The sequence below is a fragment of the Chaetura pelagica genome, unplaced genomic scaffold (genome assembly GCF_000747805.2).
Source record: "Chaetura pelagica isolate M959 unplaced genomic scaffold, ChaPel_1.0 scaffold316, whole genome shotgun sequence".
Taxonomy (NCBI): Eukaryota; Metazoa; Chordata; class Aves; order Apodiformes; family Apodidae; genus Chaetura; species Chaetura pelagica.
Window position 1 is genome coordinate 404,694 of NW_009953497.1, and position 18,413 is coordinate 423,106.

At 54.3% G+C, this 18,413-nt stretch overlaps 1 protein-coding gene across 1 annotated transcript in view; it reads left to right on the forward strand.

Moving 5' to 3' along the window:
- The window catches only part of PLXNA1 (plexin A1), a 99,859-nt gene that overhangs the window by 52,246 nt on the left and 29,200 nt on the right, over positions 1-18,413 (forward strand). The window contains exons 9-16 of the mRNA XM_009999278.1: positions 2,177-2,377; positions 10,668-10,764; positions 11,132-11,322; positions 14,898-15,049; positions 15,383-15,497; positions 15,828-15,964; positions 17,021-17,188; positions 18,085-18,178. Coding sequence (XP_009997580.1) covers positions 2,177-2,377; positions 10,668-10,764; positions 11,132-11,322; positions 14,898-15,049; positions 15,383-15,497; positions 15,828-15,964; positions 17,021-17,188; positions 18,085-18,178 — 1,155 coding nt within the window. The remainder of the gene's footprint in view (positions 1-2,176; positions 2,378-10,667; positions 10,765-11,131; positions 11,323-14,897; positions 15,050-15,382; positions 15,498-15,827; positions 15,965-17,020; positions 17,189-18,084; positions 18,179-18,413) is intronic.

Here is an 18,413-nt window from a genome sequence, read left to right on the forward strand (position 1 = left end):
AGTGGTTGGAATTGCTTGTAGGGGAAATGAGTTGTCCCAGTGCCCCCACCCCTCTGGGCACCCCGGGCGCCCACCAGCACCAGGTGCTTCCTGTTTGGGCGCAGGCTGACATTTTTGCTGGATGAGACACTTCTGCTGGCAGATGTGGAGCATGTGATGTGGTGGGGGGGGACTCAATTCAATCTGCGAGTCAGCAAAACGAGCTCGCCTGCCTGCACGGAGAGAGGGAGACACGTGCCCACTTCCCTGGGCACTGCTCTTGTGAGCATCTGTGGTGAGCCCAGCTGGGATGGCATGGACTTACCTACTGCCCTGACCGGGCCAGCAGCAATAATCCCTGAAAGATGAGGAAGTGGAGGTGTTGGAAAGTGAGCCGGGAGCTAATCCTCACTAAACATGAGTGTGCTCCATGGGATCCCCCTTTAATATGGAGAAGGGGACCAAGCAGGTGGGGAACTCCTCCCTTCATCAGCACTTCTGAGCTGGGAGCTGGTTGGGAGTGACCACCTTGCAGTGGCAGGGGACACTGTAAAGGGCAGTGAGCACACGGGGTCTCCCTGCTGTGAGCCTCAAGCTGATTCTGAAAGGGGGGAAAAATGAAGTCCCCCTTTGCAGAGGGACAGCTGTGATACAGAGCAGGGAGATGGCACAGCAGGGCTGAGCGTCCCCAGACTGTCCCATCCCCATCACCATCTCTGGGTGTGGGTTGACACCACTGTTCCTCTCTGCTTTAATTTTGTTTAGCAGGTTTTGGGGATAAATTGTTTCTTCACTTAAAAATTGTGCTTGCAAAGAACAGGAAACTTACAGAATAAAACAAGTTGGGGCTTTCTGTCAATATTTGCTAAATTAAACAGTTACTTCTTAATTTTTCTGCGTTGTTTGGAAGTTAGATTAGTCCTACCAGCTGAGGTACAGCCAAGTGCTGTGCAGGGTCCCACCCGGCTCGCTGAGGGGTGGCAGGAGGCAGCACTGGCCACACGTGGCTGCTGGTGGGCTGGAGGCAAGAGCTGCCCCCGCAGCCGCGCTGTGGCCTTCAGTGCCTTGTGAGAACAACGGGGCAGCTGCGTCCGACCCTGCTGCTGCTGTTTCTGTTTTTGGAGCAGCTCACTTCAGCACACATTATTCCCCCTTGGAAGTTATTTCAAGCCACCATGCCCAGGAGTCATGGCTGTAGGTGCAACACCTCTGCCTGGCTCAGCAAAGCTGGCACTGGGTTGCATCAGGCTGTTGTTACCAAAATGGCACCCGCTGGGGCTGCAGAGCTGTTTTGCTGCCTGAGCTCATTTATTTTTGCTCCCTCCTGCTCCCCTGTGCTTCACACGCAAGGCTCACCAGCTCCTCTGGGGCAGCCGAGAGCCTGTGGCTATTAAAAGCCCTCCCAGTGGCGTCTTCCCTGGGGCTGGGGAAGGAGTAATGAACCAGTACAGGCTGCTCTTTGCTTTTTCCCACTTGTGATGCTGAGCTTGTTGCCCTTACCTTCCTTCCTGGCTTGGATTCAGCATCATCTCTTGGCTGGAGGTGCTGTTCTCTGGGCAGCCTGCTGCAGGGCTGGTTGAGGTGACGCTGCTTTGAACTGGCCATAGATAGAAGCGGTGGCAGCAAAATTCACTGCAGAGCAGGTTCTCTGCAACACTGCGGAGGCACGTTGCAGTATCACAGGGGGAAAAGGCTTTTCTGTCCACGTGTGAAGGGAAAGCTGGGTGAAAACTCTAAGGGAAACAGGAGGGCTGAGAGAGCAGCTTAACAGTACACAGCACAGTTGCTGTTAACTCTGAAACCTACTGATGGCAGTGATGGCATTGAAGCTCATCTTGTTACCAGTCATTCTACCCAAGTGTGTGTATGCTGCCATCCCAGTGCTGGCTTGCGGGTCCCATAGCTGAATCCTCTCCTTACCTCCCACCTGGATCAAAAGTGAGCTGTGGAAAACACCCCACTGCCCTGTCACCAGATGACCTCTGCGCTCTCCTTTTCTGTGTTGAGGGCTTTGGTAAGAGCAACCATGAGATGCTGCTTCAAAGTTAGCTGCACATAGGATTCACTAAAAAGTGTGCTCAGGGTGGTATTTATGCAGCATGTTGCCCAGCCTGCCAGCCAAGGAGGGGTCATAAGTGTGCTGGGAGAGGCTGCACCATGTTCTCCTCTCATTAGCTGCCCCTTGTCTCCCTTGCAGGACTGCCCCCAGATCCTGCCCTCCACGCAGATCTACATCCCTGTGGGTGTGGTGAAACCCATCACCCTGACAGCCAAGAACCTGCCCCAGCCACAGTCCGGCCAGCGCAACTACGAGTGCATCTTCCACATCCCTGGCAGCACCACCCGTGTTACTGCCCTGCGCTTCAACAGCACCAGCATCCAGTGCCAGAACACCTCGGTGAGTGCCCAGCTTGCCTCCATATGGCCTTTGGTTGTGGGCTGCTGGTTCCTGCCCTGCCCCAGGACCACCCTGGCACAGTGTATGGCCAGGTTTGTCCTCCCATGGGCAAGTAATGGTGGTTTCTGGTGGTTGTGGGGTGGGCTCCCCCCATGTGCATGGGGAGGCTGCTGCTTGGGGTCGTTCTGGATTGGATCAATGCCAGAGATGTCCCGGGGGAGCCATCAGGCTTTAGGAACACTTCCAAGGAAATTGGCTTTGGAAAGCTGAAGAAAGTTGCCTGGGTTGGAGCCAGCTGGCCCGGACATACACGAGTCTTTCCTCCCCCTTCTCTCTGCCTGCTCTTGCTTCCCCCTGACACCAAGTCATCCCACTTTACAGGCAGGATGGAGCTAACACCTTCTCCATGTCCCACTGAACACACCCCTCCATGTGCTGCAGTGCCTGCCAGCCCCACAAGCACTTCCCCTCCTCCCAGAAGCCCTTGTCCTTCCCTGGCAGCCCTTGTCTGCTGCCTCACCCCCCTGTCTGCCCTCCATCCTGGCCCTGCTGGTTCATTGCTCCCTGCTCTCTGTCCTTGCTCCCTGCAGCTCTGTCACTTAAGCTCTCTCCCACATGGAACTCTGCCCTCTCCAGTTGCCTTGTCCCTAAGCTTGAGGGTGCTTTGCAGCCCCTGGGTGAGCTGTGTGTGCCCTTTGCTGTGCAGCAGCCTGAGCAGGGAGCACCAAGCCCACGAGCAAACCCACCCAAGGTGTTACTAGCCCCCCTGGAAGCTCGTATTGCTCAGCTCCTTTGCTCCCCTGCTGGGCTCTGCACCAACCTGCCCTCACCCACATGGAGCTGACCCCTCCCTTCTCCCTCCTGTTTAATCCTTTTAAAATTTGTTTTCCATCACTCACACTGTGAAAGCTCATTTGCAGCCTAACACCAGTGATGATCCCTGCTCCCTTGTCCTTTGGTGGCACGAGTGACATTTAGAGGCCATTGAAGATTAGCCCTGGTTCCCTCCCTTCTCCTGCACTTCTGGGGCTGTGGGGCTCCTGGGTAGGACAAGCATCCCAAACTGCTGCCAATTGTCCTGGGCAGCAGTGCTGGGGGGATGCCATGCTGGTGAGGCTTTTTCTTGGTGATCCTCAGTTTGTGAGGAGCAGCAATGCTTCCCATCCTGAGCTAGCAGCTGGAAACGTTAGTGGGTCTGTGCCTGGCCTGGAGGTGAACACGAGCAGCAGCATGAAGTGTGAGCTTCAGGGAGGGCAGACTGGGTCTGACCCAGACCCCTGGATGTGAAGAGACATCACGGGAACATGATAAATGTGTGTGCAAAGAGATGTCACCGTGATGGAGGTCCCTTCACTGGGATCTATTCTGCTGATACACAAGCTTGGATGCTCTGTCTGCATCGCAGCCATGTGGAGTTTTCCTGGGGGTCAGCTGAGCCAGTTCTGTCCTGGCAGGAGGCTGTTTACACCAGGTACCTGTTGGATTATCTATGGGCTGTTCTGAAATGTGCCTGGCTCCACTGCTGGAGCACCTAGGGCTGGAAACAGGTTGGAGGAATTACTGTCCTGTTGCAAAGGGTGGAAGAAACATAGCCTCTTTGTCCCAAAGGGAGAGAACTCAGCTTGCAGGAACCTGGCTGGGCACAGGGCTGTGTCAGCACCTGGGAGCCAAAGCCATGTCTGTGCAGGGCATGGGAAGTCCAGGGGGAAGTGGATGCTGGCGCAGACCTTCATCCCTTGTGGTGATTTGCTGGTCCTCAGCTTTGTGGGGACATCTTGTGTGCCACTTCATGGTCAGAGCCCCTTGGCCAGCGCAGCCTCCTGCCAGGTCTCCTCTGCCTGCAGCTGGCAGAGCTGCCAGCTCCCTCTTGTCCAGTTCTTTAGCATGTGGTTTGTCTTAGTTCATTTACTGAGGTGTGCCTGCCTGTCCTAGGGTCCCCTTGAAGAGCTGAAGTGACCGAAACCTTTTCCTGGGCTGACAGTGATGGACATTTGACCCAAAAGTCAAGTACCTGAAGGGGAGCTACAGGAAAGCTGGAGAGGGACTTTTTACAGGGACATGGAGTGATAAGATGAGGAGTAGTGGTTTTGAACTGAAGGAGGGTAGATTTAGGTTAGATATTCAGACATATTTACTGTGAGGGTGGTGAGACAGTGGCACAGCCCAGAGAAGCTGTGGATGCTCCATCCCTGGAAGAGTTCAAGGCCAGGTTGGATGGGCCTTTCAGCAGCCTGGTCTAGTGGGAGGTGTCCCTGCCCATGCAGGGGGCTTGGAGCTAGGTGATCTGTAAGGTCCCTTCCAACCCAAACCATTCTATGATTTTGTGAAAGTTGCTAGCAAAGCAAATTGGCTGGAGGGCAGGAAGGAGGCACTGCAGGCTGTAGGGGTGCAGGAGCCATTGGCAGCAGCTCCATGGGGCCGTGGTCTCAGGCAGGAGTCATCACTTTTGTAAGCAGGGTGGCTTCACAGATGGAAGAGAGAGTTTTGGCTTGAAAGAAGCTGTCTTGCTTTCAGGGTCTGCTCGCCTGCTTTAACGTTTGAGGGCATTTAGCCAGGCTGCTTGATGGTGTGGGGGATTCAGATTCACACTTCTGTGATGCTTGTCTCCTCCCCGTCTTTTTTTGCAGTCCATCTGGCTGGTTGATAGCACTTCAGGCTCATGCGCAGTCACCCACCTGTGACCCTCCTGGTTCTTCTGTCATGATTTATTTTTTGAGTTAGGAGTTGGGGTATTGTCTGGAGTGGAGGACACTCTGATGAGTGGAAAAACAGGGAAAGGATGTCACCCTCCCAGCCGGCAACTGAGGAATGGATGTCCCTGCCTTGGGAAGGCATTTAAGCCCCTTTGTTCCCAGGAGCTCAATGGGATCTAAGCAAGAGGTTTATTACTCTTCAGAATTAGGGATGCTTTCCTGAAATTCATGTGAATGGAGGGTTAATAAATCAAGCCCCTAAAAACTCTGTCTTTTGTTTCGTTTTAGTGCTTGTCAAACTCCAATGGCTTGTTAGCACTTGGAAGAAAGGACATATTGGTTAAATATTCAGCAGTCTATTCATTAAGGTTTGAGTGTCAACTATAAACATAATTTGAGACACTAGATCTTCAGCAGTCTCAAGGGAGACCAGGCCTGGTGGTCCCCATGCATCCCAGGGCAAAAAAGAAGCAAACTCCTACCCTCCTTTTCTGCCTCCTCCCCTTGGAATCTTTCTACTTTTCAAAAGGAAAGCAACCATAATGATTTTCTTTGTGCTTCCTAAAGAAGAAGAAAGAGATGCCTAATTAAGAAAAAAATTTCTTTGCTAGTAGACTTATTTTTTTGTTAATTGGTTACTTTAAATCTTCTGGAGGCAGACATTTCCAGGCTTGCTTCTTGCAGCAGAGTATGGAGAAATGCTCCTGATTTTCATTTTTCAAGCATCTCTGCCTTTGCCCATTCTTTCCCATCAGCCATCCCCTCAACAAGGCTTATCCTTCTGATTGCCGCAAAAAGTAGCTTTGTTGTTGGAAAGTACCACAGTCCCAAATCTGCACAACTGCTTGTAACACTGGACTTCATTGGATTTCCTCCTTGGCAAAATGACTACAGGTGTTTCTTCCTGCCAAGGGTTTGGCTGTTCACTCCAGAATGTTCCTCCTAAGACTGAAATATAAAAATTTCCCTTTAAACAGAAAATAGGAAGAACCCCTGATCTCCTTTCCATGAGCATTTGAGTTTGTCATCTCAGGACTTTAAATTAAACCTCACGCCTCAATTGTTTCCCTCTTCTTTTAACCAAAGCCCTGCATGGTGAAGAGCAGTTGTGTCAGTTCCCTGGCTCCCTTTTGGCTCCTTCCTCACTGATCTCCCTGGCATGGGCAGCCCACCCATTTCAGCTGCAACTCTGGAGGATGCTTCCCTTTGCCTGAGCTTGGGTCAGGATGTTTGCCTGGGAGAAGCACAGAGCAGCTTCTCCCTGTGACAAAAGGATGCAGATGCAAAGCAAGCTGGGCTAATGGGGTTGGCGTGTGAGTGGTACCCAGAGCTGCAGATGCAGAGACTTGGGATGCCCAGCCCCAGGCATAGATGCTGGGAACATAGGCAAAACCTGCTAGATTTACTCTTCCTGGGTATTTTTGTACTGCAGTGGAGCCTGAGCGTTGTTCTGATGTGTTCCCAGGGTCCTGGGTTCTTACTTACACCCTGCTGAATTTCAGACAAGAGGAATCCAGGCGAAGAAGCTTGCATGTGATGGGGGAGGAAAGGAAGAGATTTATGTGAAAGAGCAAAAGGAGATCCAGAATCAGAGGCCAAGCGTTACCGTCAAGTTGTGCTGTTGTGTGGATGATGGTATTTTACTAGGCCTAGGGTGTATTTATAGAGGGACATAAATCATACCCACATGCCCTGCTCTGAGTGCTGCACACCTTCAGTGTGTGTATCTCTAATTAACCAGCCATGGAGAGGGAAGCAGGATTGGAGCCCACAACCCCAGCACCGTTCACCGACAAAACCGTGCTCTCCGTCTTAGCGGTGCCTCCATTTATCTTTCCTGCAGCAGTGTTTAAAGTGAAAAGGGAGTATCAGGAGAGTTTGATAGGATCCAATTAAATTCCAGCAGATAAAATAATGATGAATTGCAGTTGAGCCCTGGCGAGACGCGATGTACATTACTGCTGTCCCCGTAGTGCAGGGAAGGAGTTGAGGTCATCAACTACAGAAAAATAGGACACAGCTGCAGCCCAAGCGCTCTTCCAGAAATGCAGCCCAGGGGAAGGTGCATGTGAGAGGGAGGGGGCGTTGCGAGGGAAATTTGGATGTGTGGGTTTGCTTGCAGAGGGCAGAGGAGCAGCCTGTCTACTGCCCTCCTTGGGAACAGGGTCCCTCCCTTCCTTCGTGTGCTGGGTTGTGGCTGGAATGGGATTGATGTGTGATAGCTGTGGGGCCACCTGCCTTGACTGGGCTGGGCTAGTGCCCTCAGCCCAAGGGGTACTGGGTGGCCGATGCTGCTAGCTGGTGGGTGAGCTGTGAGCTTGCTAGAACTAAATGTGAGACCTTCAGGGGAGGTGGGCACCTCACAGGGTGCTGGGCTGGTGGGCATTCCCCACAGAGGGACAGGGCAGGCTTGTGAACTGGAGCTGGGAGAAGCACATGAGGTTGTTGACTGTTATTTGGGAAGATGACTGAGATAAGTTTTAGATGAAGAACCCTGAGAAAGGCTTGGTGAGAAGTCCTGTTGCCTGAACCACGTCCCTGCAGAAGAATACCTTGCTGACAATAGCTGTATCCACATTGGTGGGGCTGGTGTGTTCTCATTCGGCCCTTCCATGCTCGCTTTGTAGGCTTTTCCAGAGAGGGCTGCAAAGGCTGGTCACATTTGGTAAGGAGCCAAGCAGATCACATCTCTCTTGCTGACTCACTCAATGACATCTTTTCTCCCATCCCCTTCTGTGGACCCTGCTGCATGAGCACACTTCTCTGGGTGCTGCTGGTTTGCTCTCAGGGCTGTGCCTGTTGTTTTTTGCTTCCAGAGCAAACATTCCTTTCTCATAACTTGGCCCCACAGCAGCTGCTGTGTCACATCATGTGGAGTGAAAGGTGGTCTGATAGCAGGGCTGCTATCAGAGTTGGTGCATCCCCCTGCTCAAACCAGCCCTAGTCTCCTCTCCCCTCCCATGGCTCATTCCAGATCGCTGCCAGCCACAGTCATTGATTAGCTGGGAAGTTAATAACAGTTAAGTGTTTAATGGATGTTTAGCACTGTGCTCGCTAGAGGCAGGGAGGAGCCAGTGTGATGGGACCTGCTAGCTGCCTGTGGGCTCTTGTCTGGATGGGATGGAGAGACTTGTAACCACCCCCATGGCCTGCTTCCCACCAGCTGTGGGGCCTTCAGGGCCAGAAAGTGACCGGTGCTTTGTGCAGCTGCCAGGGCTGGGCTGCTGCCACCTCCCTGGCTGTGGCTGTGCCCGTGGTTGGAGTTAGGGCACCTTCCTGCCCATGCTATGGCAGGTCCCATCACGTTGACTCTGGCATCCTACAGGGACCAGTGCCAGCATCCAAGCCATGGACCCAGTTCCCGGCACTGCAGAGTAGATGAGAGGCTGCTGACAGACACACAGATGCCAATGACACATTGTTCATTGATATCTGCATTCCCTTGGTGATCCCTCCCTGCAAATGCCAGCCAGGGCCATGACTGCTGCTCCTGGCTGTCACTTCCCCCCCACACAGCTCTGCGCTCCTGACCACTCCCTGCCATGGCAAATTCAGCATCCTCAGCACCATGTCCTTTCCAAAAGACACACCATCTCTTGTGCCGTTGCCCTGTTTCTGTCTCTGGGCTGGTGCAGGAAGAGTTAATTCTCTCCCTCCCTCTCTCCCTATTCTTCCTCCAGCCCACCTCCCAGAAGAACTAATTTCCAAAAGCAGCCGGGGCAGAGAGATGCAAATAAGCGTTTTGGACAGCTGCAGGCTGGATGCCTTCCCGAGATGCCAGGGCCCCAAATGAGACATGTCAGAGTACAAATTGAAAATGCCAATTTCACTTATGCTGCCACGTGGCTCGTCACAGCTAAATTCTGCTCCAGCACAGCCACCGCCCTCCCCAGCACGTGCTCCCTCCTGCTGCCAGGGGATGGTCTGGCCAGCTCATCATGGTCCTGTTGGGGACGTCCTTGAGTGGGTGTAGGGTAGGGGAAGGTGAACAGATTTGGACTCCCAGCCCTATTCTGGCTCTGTCTTCCCAGGCCTAGTGAGTGGAATGTTCTGGTTGTAGTTGATGCATGTGAGGGATGTGGCTGAAGGTCCTTTGAGCTAACACTGGGAGAAGTGCCATGTCTGAGAGGTTGCATGGTCGGGGGTGGGTGATTGGGCTCTTCCTAGAGAGGGGAGTTGGTGGTGGAGCTGTTGGGTGCTCAATAAAGGGTTGAGAAACAGCAGTTGAATGTCTTATGCCTTACAGCTGCTGTGTATGGTTGATGACCAGCAGCCTTCCTTTCCTGGGAGGGCTGCATCTTGGGGTCCTCCACCCTGCATTTGGGTGTGGTGGCCCCTAGGACCACTAGCTGAAAGCTGTGGAGATGTAACCAGGGACCAGGCTTGGCCTCTCATTTGCATCCCTCCCCAGCTCATGTAGCATTGCTGTAGTCATGTCTCACATCTGGCACATGTCCCATTTTGATGCTGATTCAGGACTGTGGCTGGTGATGCTGCCTAGTTGGGCGACACTAAGCATGGAAGGGACCAACTCTGATGGTGAGGCAAGAAGGACCCAAGTATCTCTTGCTTCCCACAGCCACCTTGACATACTGCCTTCCTTTGTGGTTCATGTTCCTGCCTCCTGTGGAGGGGGTTGAGCAGAGCAGACCCATCAGAGTTGTCCCTGACAGGGGACAAATGTCCTCTGTGGGGCAGCAGCCAGGGCAGTGCTGGAGAAAAAATTGAGGCCACCTTCTCCAGGTACAGCACTGGGGCTGTGCAAGGTGACACTGGGGCTGGCTGGAGGAGGTGGCAGGGCTGTGGCCAGCCTGTGGCTGGGTGAGCTGCTGCCGGCGTGTCCACCGCTCCCTAACAAACTCCAGCAACCCATGAATCATTCATTTAATCTCTCCTGACACGCCTGTCATTTTCTCGGGCGAGGAGCGGGGAATCTCTTGCCGAAGGAGGTCATTAGCTGTCAGGGACGGTTCCGACTGCCTTCCTGCCTCTGTATCGATTAAACCTCTCCGCCCGCGTGCAGGGGCTGTGCGGGGAATATTGATAGGGCTGCTGGGACTGGGGCTTGGGTACTGAGGAAGGGGAGAGAGGTGTGGGTGGGGACGAGGCACTGGCTCGGCTGGAAGGACCAATGGAGCCCAGCTATGTCCTTCCCAAGCTTCACTAGTGACAAGTGTGATCCCAAATGTGATCCTGAACATCTGACTGAGTGGGGAGAATACAGGGGAGGACTCGGGTGCCTGGCAGGGAGAGGTATGTGTGCCACAGAAACTGTCTCTTTTCTCCTCTCCCATCAGCAGCAGCTTCAGATCTTTGGGTTAATGGGTTTTGGGTCTATTTAGAAACCATCTATTTTGTGTATTTATCTATTTTTGCTAGTCCACCCTGCTGGTTTGCATGTGCTTTATCCAATGTTTTGACCAGTAGCTGTTAGACCTGTCTGTTTGTAGCCAGCGAGTCTGAACCAGACCCCCATCCCTCTCCTCTGGGTTGATGTGAGACATCCACATAACAGGGTCCTACACCTCTCTATGCCCCTCACCAGTGTTTCACCTCACTGATTAATGGGCTCTGCCTTCTTCTGTCTCCTCCTGCAGTATTTTTATGAAGGGAATGACATCAGTGACCTGCCAGTCAACTTGTCTGTGGTCTGGAATGGGAACTTCGTCATCGACAACCCCCAGAACATCCAGGGTGAGTGAGGGATGGGACAGGGGTGGGAAAGCAGCCTGCCCTGCCCCCCTGCCAGCCTCCAGCCCACCCCTCTCCCCTGTCCTGACCACAGTTTGCACCAGTGCCTTGGGGGAGGGAGTGATGCTCCAGCTACATCCATCAGATAGATTTATAAACAAGAGGCTTTTCTCCAAGAAGCTTTGGGAGAGAGCCCAGAGCTCTGCCTCGATGTTGAGTCCAGGGTGCTGGTGCCTTCTGCTCTTGGAGGTTAGTCCCCCTGGGAGCTGAGGAGCAAGAAGGGGCAAGAGCAGGTACCCTTCTCCCCAAAACCCTGTGCCCGGGGGCTGGGGGAGCCGTGCTGACCCCCACACTCCTCCTGCCATTGCAGCCCACCTGTACAAGTGCTCGGCCCTGCGGGAGAGCTGCGGGCTGTGCCTCAAGGCCGACCCGCGCTTCGAGTGTGGCTGGTGCGTGCTGGAGAAGCGGTGCTCGCTGCGGCAGCACTGCCTGGCCCACGAGAGCAGCTGGATGCACGCCAGCAGTGGCAACAGCCGCTGCACCGAGCCCAAGATCACCAAGGTAGGCGGGGACGGATGGGTGGTGATGGCTTTTGCTAGGGGACCGGGAGGGAAGGTGGCAGAAGGGGGATGGGGCTTTCTGGTGGCACCTCGCAGCAACCAGATCTACTCAGTGTTTAGGACTGGGCGTCTCTAGTCGCCACTTTCTTTTCCAAGGCTAAAATCCTCTCTCCAGCATCCCCGTGCACTTGGCTTTCTGGCCCATCTCCAAGATTCCTACCACTCCTGCATGTGAGTGGAGTATCCCAGGAAAGCTGTGGCTTTAGGTTGCTCCTCCTCATGTTGCCATGCTTGTTCATCATCATCCCCCTTCCCTGACAGCTTGTATGACCTTCACTTAATAAGATTGTTCATATTAATGTTCACATGCCTGTTGGGCTGGGCTCCAAGTGCATGAGGAGGACTGGTGGGTGTTTCTGCTGGATTCCTTCTGTTTACCTGCAGCTGGCCAGACCTTGCCAGTGTTAAGTATCAGAGTTTTAGCGCAGGATCTGATCCATTTCAGTTTTAGATTTTTATCTGATGGAAGCTGGAAACGAGAGTCATGCCTTTTCCTTGTGTGCTGGCCTCTTGCAGGGTGCAAGAGCACCCAGCACTGCAGGGTGGCAGCTGCATGGGGAGGGGGGTGCCCCCCTACCGGGCACATCCCTGCTTGTGGGAAGTGCTGCCTGCAGAGGGTTGCCTGGGGCTGGTGGTGTGCTGACAGGAGAAGGGATCTGTTCCTGGAGGGGTGGGGTTGATCCCCAGAGCCTGCATCCCTACACAGAGATATGTGGTTGTGTGTGGGGCTGCAGGACTCCCTATCCCTGATGGCTTCTCACCATGCTTAGGCTGAACTCCCCAAAGCTGGACCCCTGGGGATGGTGGAGTGAAGACTGCACTGGCTGGTCATGCCCAAGGTTCCCTTGCTGTAGGCTGGGCCCTGTCCTCTTGTGATTGCATGGCCAGGGCTGCAGGTGCACACACACACACCACTCACTCACAGAAGCTTCTCCACAGCTGAGGGTGTTCAGCCTTGATAGCAGCTCTCCTGCCCTGAATCATTATGAAATTTTGCACTAATTTCAGGTGCAGCAGAAGCAGATCTGTTAACAGGTGGGCTCGACCCTCATACCACTCTGTGTTAGTGCCCTGGGAGCTGGCAGTCGGTGTTGATGTGTGTAGCTGTTAGTGTGATGCTCCTCCAGCAACCTGCCTGTTGCCTGCTGCTTCCCACAACCCCTGTCCCACACTCCAGGCTGTGTGCAGGCGTGGAAATGGTCCAAGGAGCAGCATGGTGCAGAGTGAGCAGCATGGGGTGGTGAGGGAAAAGTCTCCTACAGTGATGTCATGAGGATCTGGAGCCTCCTTCCTGCCCAGCTCACTGGGGTGCAAGTGTCTTCATGGATGGTGGGGCTGGGCTGGGAGATGACCATGATTAACTCCAACAGTGAAGAATCATTTAGCCATTGCTCACTGATGGGGACAAACACCCTCCAAACCTCTGCAGGGTCCTGCCCAGTGCTGGCTGTGACTCTCAGAGTGAGAAACCTTTCCCTGGGAAGGGGGAACACCTCAGCCTCCAGCATCTCCTGGCCCTTCTGCAGCCACTGGAGCTGGGAGTGAGCCCACTCCTTGCACCCACTAGAGCAGTTTGCTTGTTGATGTAAAAGGACCCTGTGAAACCAATTAGCAGAAAAGCAGCAGTGTTTGTTGCGGCCAGGAATTTGGAGGTGGAGGGGAGGAAGGGGAGGCTCACACAGTCCCTGCTTTTCTCATCAGCCCCCCCTTCTCTCACACACCTTGTTTAGCTGTGACCTTCCTGTGCTGGGCAGCCAACGATGTCATTTCATTCCCGGGCTCATTTCTCCCCAGACGTGTAGCCCTTGTCAGCTTTGCCACGAAGGAGGAATCAAACACGCCAGAGCAGCTTCTAACACTCATTTAGAAACACCAAACAAAACAACCGCTTCTCACCAGCTGCCCCGGAGGAGCTGATTTAGGGGGAAGACCCAGCCTGATGCTGGCAGCAGCTGCCGTAATGAGCTCTGATCCCAGACTTGGGCAGGGGCTGAGCTGGGTTTAGGCAAACAGCGGTTCCCTGCAGCCCCGGAGGGTTTTGTTGCTGTGTAAACTGTGAGCTGTGCCTGCCTCGGCAGGAGCCAGGGTCCCAGGCATGGGTTCCAGCTCTGATGCTGTTCCAGGACACATCCTGCAGGTCGCCTGTGTGTGGGGGGGGACTGTCTTCGCCTGTTAGAGTGCACTGAAGGTGATCAGCCTGATGGGAATGTGGGGTGGTTAACCCTCTGGTTAACCCCAGAGATGACGGCTGCATCAGGGCTGTGCAGAAACAGCCCCTGGCTCCACAAGGTCCACTGGGGATGGGGACAGTGTCTGCTGCTGCATGTGTCCCACCCTCTGCTCATCCACCTTTCCTCGCTGCAGGAGTGATGTCCAGGAGTGATCCCTGTGTGAGGAGAAAGAGGAAAAGGAGGAGGAGGCTCCAGCTGGCTCACTCACAGTTGCCAGGAGTGCAAAGAGCTCACTTATGTTTGGTCACAGCATGAGCATGGCTTTAGTGTGAGCCTCTCCAGGCACTGGGCTCGGCACTGGTGGAGATTCCTCCCAGTGCTAGAGGGGGTCTCTGCCAGTGCCACAGGAGCATGAGCAGAGGAGGGCATCACCTGCAACAAAACAGTACCTTTTCTAGTGTCAGGGTCCACTGTTCTCCTGGTCCCACCCAGCATGCATTACTCTCTCCCTTACCTGCTGCCAGCAGCTGCCTTTTTCCCTGCTCTGTCTCAGTGTAATCAGTGACCCAGCCCTGTCTCCAGCCCCAGCCAGGACACCCAGCCCTGTCATTCATCCCTGTTAATTCTGCAGGTGGGCGCTGGGCCCCAGGGCCAATGAGCGCTGATGTAAAACTGCCTGTAATTACCTGGTTGGAGGCAGCGATGAGCCCACGCCTCGGCTCATCCCTCATCCCTCCGCTGTCTGTCAGGCCACACCTGCCCACTTCGTTGGGCATCATCCTGGTCAGTGAAGCATGGTGCCAGGGTGAGGTCCTCTCCCTTCCCAGCTGGCCTTGGCACAGGGTTTGCTGGCAGAGAGAAACTCTTTCACCCCTGCCAACTATGTGCAGGGACCTGGTGGAGATGCTTTCTCCTTGGAGGAGATCTTGGATGAGGGAGCCTCATCCTTGGGGATGTAGGACCTGGCCAAAAGCCAGGGAGATCCATGTGCTTCCTTGCCAGCTCATCTGGAGTTGTGGCTGATGCTGCCCTGTCTCCTTCCGATCTGTGTCCTTTTCACCTGCGAGGCAGCTCCATCTGCAGCAGGGTGACCAAATCCCAACCCTCTGCTTGGCCACATCTGGCATCTCCTGGCTTGTTCCTGGCAGAATTTGTGGATGTGACTGTCATTCCGGAAGACTTTCCTGCTCTGTGGGCTCCTTACAGACATTTTATTATCACCCACCTGCTCCTCACTGATCAAGGGGGAGTAACACACATCCCACAGCTGCCCAGGCTGCAGCCTGCCAAAGTGAGGTGCTGCGTGGCTCTGTTCCCTTGGCTGATGGGCCATGCTCTCTCCTAGCTGTCCCCTGAGACTGGCCCTAGGCAAGGAGGGACCCGTCTGACCATCACTGGTGAAAACCTGGGCCTGAAGTTTGAAGATGTTCGCTGGGGCGTTCGAGTCGGCAAAGTGATGTGCATCCCCATTGAGAGCGAGTACATCAGTGCTGAGCAGTAAGTGCCTGGCAAGGGGTGGGTGTGCTCCAGGTCACCACAGGGCATCAGGGACAGGGGGGCTGGCGTTCATATGCTGCCTGGGGGTGCAGAAGAGGTGGAGCTGACTGGGCTGAACTGGGAGAGAAGCACCTGTAAGTGCGGTTGCTCTGGGAGGAGCCTGCAGGCTCTGGGGAAGCTGCCCCCAAGGCTACCAGTGCCTTGGTTTCTCATGAACCTGCTGGCACCTGCTTGGTGTTAGATCTGTCCCTTCCTGAAGCCAGTCCATCCCCACTGTGGCACAGGGAGTATCTCGGTGTGAGGACACTGAGGCTGCTTCCCCATATCCCTTAGGATCGTGTGCGAAATCAGTGATGCCAGCAAGGTCCATGAGGCACGGGTAGAAGTGTGCATCCGTGACTGCTCACCCAACTACCGGGCCATGTCCCCCAAGAGCTTCACCTTTGTGGTAAGTTCCATGCTGGGAACAGGTCTGGCACTGGGGGAGGGAGGCGATGCCGGGTTGTTTTGGGTGGTTTTCCAGGTGAGTTGGAAAATCTGTCATCATTTCCCCAGGGGCAGGCAGGGACGCTCTGGGCAGGTGTTGGGTCACACTGGTTGAACTTGCCCAAGGTTGCCTCTGCTCTGCCTCTCCTGGCACTCCCTTAGCAATGTGCCCTACTGTTGTCCCACAGGTTCCTCTCCTCTGTGCCCCTTATCCCCCACTCAAAACTGCCTGGGGATGCAGGGTTCGTTTCCCAGCCTGTCTGACACCAGGGATGCTCTTTTCCTTTGACAGACACCCACTTTCTCCCGCGTGGTCCCAGCCCGGGGCCCACTCTCTGGCGGCACCTGGATCGCCATCGAAGGCAGCCACCTCAACGCGGGCAGCAACGTCTCTGTCACCATCGGGGGACGGCCCTGCGCTTTTTCATGGTGAGGAGCACAGAGGTGGTGGAGGATGAATGATGGGCACCTCCAGAGGCAGCAGGACCCCTAGATGAAGCAGTGGCCTGGAATGTGCTGGGGAGCCTGCAAGGGACCCTGCAGACGGCCAGAGGTGTCTCCCCGTGAAACCTCCGTGTGTCAGAGGCTGCAGGGAGAGCCCAAAGAACAGGGATTTTTCTCTAAAAGTGTAAAGCCCTGAGGCATGAAGTGGATAATTTTTAGATTAGGGATGATAATGGAGCGGCTCTTTAAATATTTTCCTGCGGTAATTACTGGTTATCAGCCCTAATCGCTGCTGTTTGCAGCAGCCGCACGATGGGAACGCTCAGGAGCTGCTCAGCCTTTCCCGCCTGCCTTTTGTTTCGTTTCTTGGTGTTGTGGGGTTTTTTTTCTTTTTCCATCGAAGGCAGCCACCTCAACGCGGGCAGCAACGTCTCTGTCACCATCGGGGGACGGCCCTGCGCTTTTTCATGGTGAGGAGCACAGAGGTGGTGGAGGATGAATGATGGGCACCTCCAGAGGCAGCAGGACCCCTAGATGAAGCAGTGGCCTGGAATGTGCTGGGGAGCCTGCAAGGGACCCTGCAGACGGCCAGAGGTGTCTCCCCGTGAAACCTCCGTGTGTCAGAGGCTGCAGGGAGAGCCCAAAGAACAGGGATTTTTCTCTAAAAGTGTAAAGCCCTGAGGCATGAAGTGGATAATTTTTAGATTAGGGATGATAATGGAGCGGCTCTTTAAATATTTTCCTGCGGTAATTACTGGTTATCAGCCCTAATCGCTGCTGTTTGCAGCAGCCGCACGATGGGAACGCTCAGGAGCTGCTCAGCCTTTCCCGCCTGCCTTTTGTTTCGTTTCTTGGTGTTGTGGGGTTTTTTTTCTTTTTTTTTTTTTTTTTTTTTTTTTTTTTTTTTTCTTTCTCTCTTCTCCCTCTGTCCCCACCCAGTTTCAGAAGGGGAAGAGGGGCTGGGGGCTCACAGGCAGCAGTGGCTGCCCCTGGTTCCTCCCTCCTGCCCGGGCACTGACGGGTTGTGTGTTTCTGTCCCAGGAGAAGCGCCCGCGAGATCCGGTGCAGGACCCCCCCTGGACACACCCCAGGCGGCTCCCCCATCCTCATCAACATCAACCGGGCAGAACTGAGCAACCCAGAGGTGAAGTACAACTACACGGAGGACCCCACCATCCAGAAGATCGATCCTGAGTGGAGCATCAATAGGTGAATTGTGGGGTACCTGCAGGGAGCTTGTGGGACACATCAGGGACTGTTTTTCACATGGATCACCCCTCATCCTGATGGGTACATCTCAGTGCTGCTGCAGTAGCCCCCTGGCTGTGCTCTAGGGACGTGGCAAGAGGAGTGTGAGCAATGGCTTGGCACCAGGGCCCTGCTAACTCCTGGCCTGCAGTGCTCAGCCTGGCAGGGGGCAAGAGCAGAGAGCGCTTTGGATCTGTTTAATTTCAGCTTGACATTTGGTGGCGGCAAGTAAAATTAAAATATTTCCCATCGGGGGATTTTTTGAAATGTTTACATATTTTTCTAAAAGGTTTGAATTGGCTGTAGAGGAGGCGAAGGAATCCATTAAGAGCTAGAACCAAGGGAAACCTTCCCCAGGGTGTTGATGAGGAGAGAACTCCCCAGGGGCATGGCCAAGCTCTCCAGGACTGTAGGGCTTTTAACTCTAAGCTGTGGAGAAAACTTGGCAGGGTTCTGTCTGCCCTGCCACCCACTGCCTGCATGATGGAGAAGAGGGTGACAGAGAGGACCTCCTCCTCCTCAGGTTGCTTTTTACTGTTGGTACCCCTCAACGTACCAACAGTAACCAGACCTTCTCTTCAGACCCCAAACCTGGACACAGGGTGGGATGTTAGTGTTAATTAGCAGGTTTTCTATCTCTAGTTGGTCCCTGGGTCAGCTGGGATGATTTAACAGCGGTTCATGCAAGATCCTTCCAACCATGGTGACATCTGAGTGAATAAGAGGTCCCTGGGGCATTGTGGTTCACTCAGGCTGGGGCAGATGGGCATCTGGCTTGTGAGAATGGGTGTTTTGTCCCAGAAGTGGTGGTCCTGTGCCAAGCTGCCTTTCCTAACCCATTGTCTCCATGTCTCTAGTGGTGGGACGCTGTTGACTGTGACTGGCACCAACCTGGCCACCATCAAAGAGCCCAGGATCCGGGCCAAGTACTGCAGCTCTGAAAGGGAGAACGTAAGTGTGGTGCTGGCTGGGGCTGGGGGCAGAGCACAAGGAGGAGGAATGCCATCCCTCTGCAGGGCAGAGCAGAAAGCTCATCCCTTGCCCATCAGGTGGGCCTGGAAGGGCTGAGGTCCAGGAATTGTCACCCAAAGAGCAGCACTGATCTCTGCAGAACCTTTGGCCAGGTGCTGTCAGGAGACGTTTGAGATCTGAGCATGCAAAACTGATGGCAAGACTGTGGGATGTC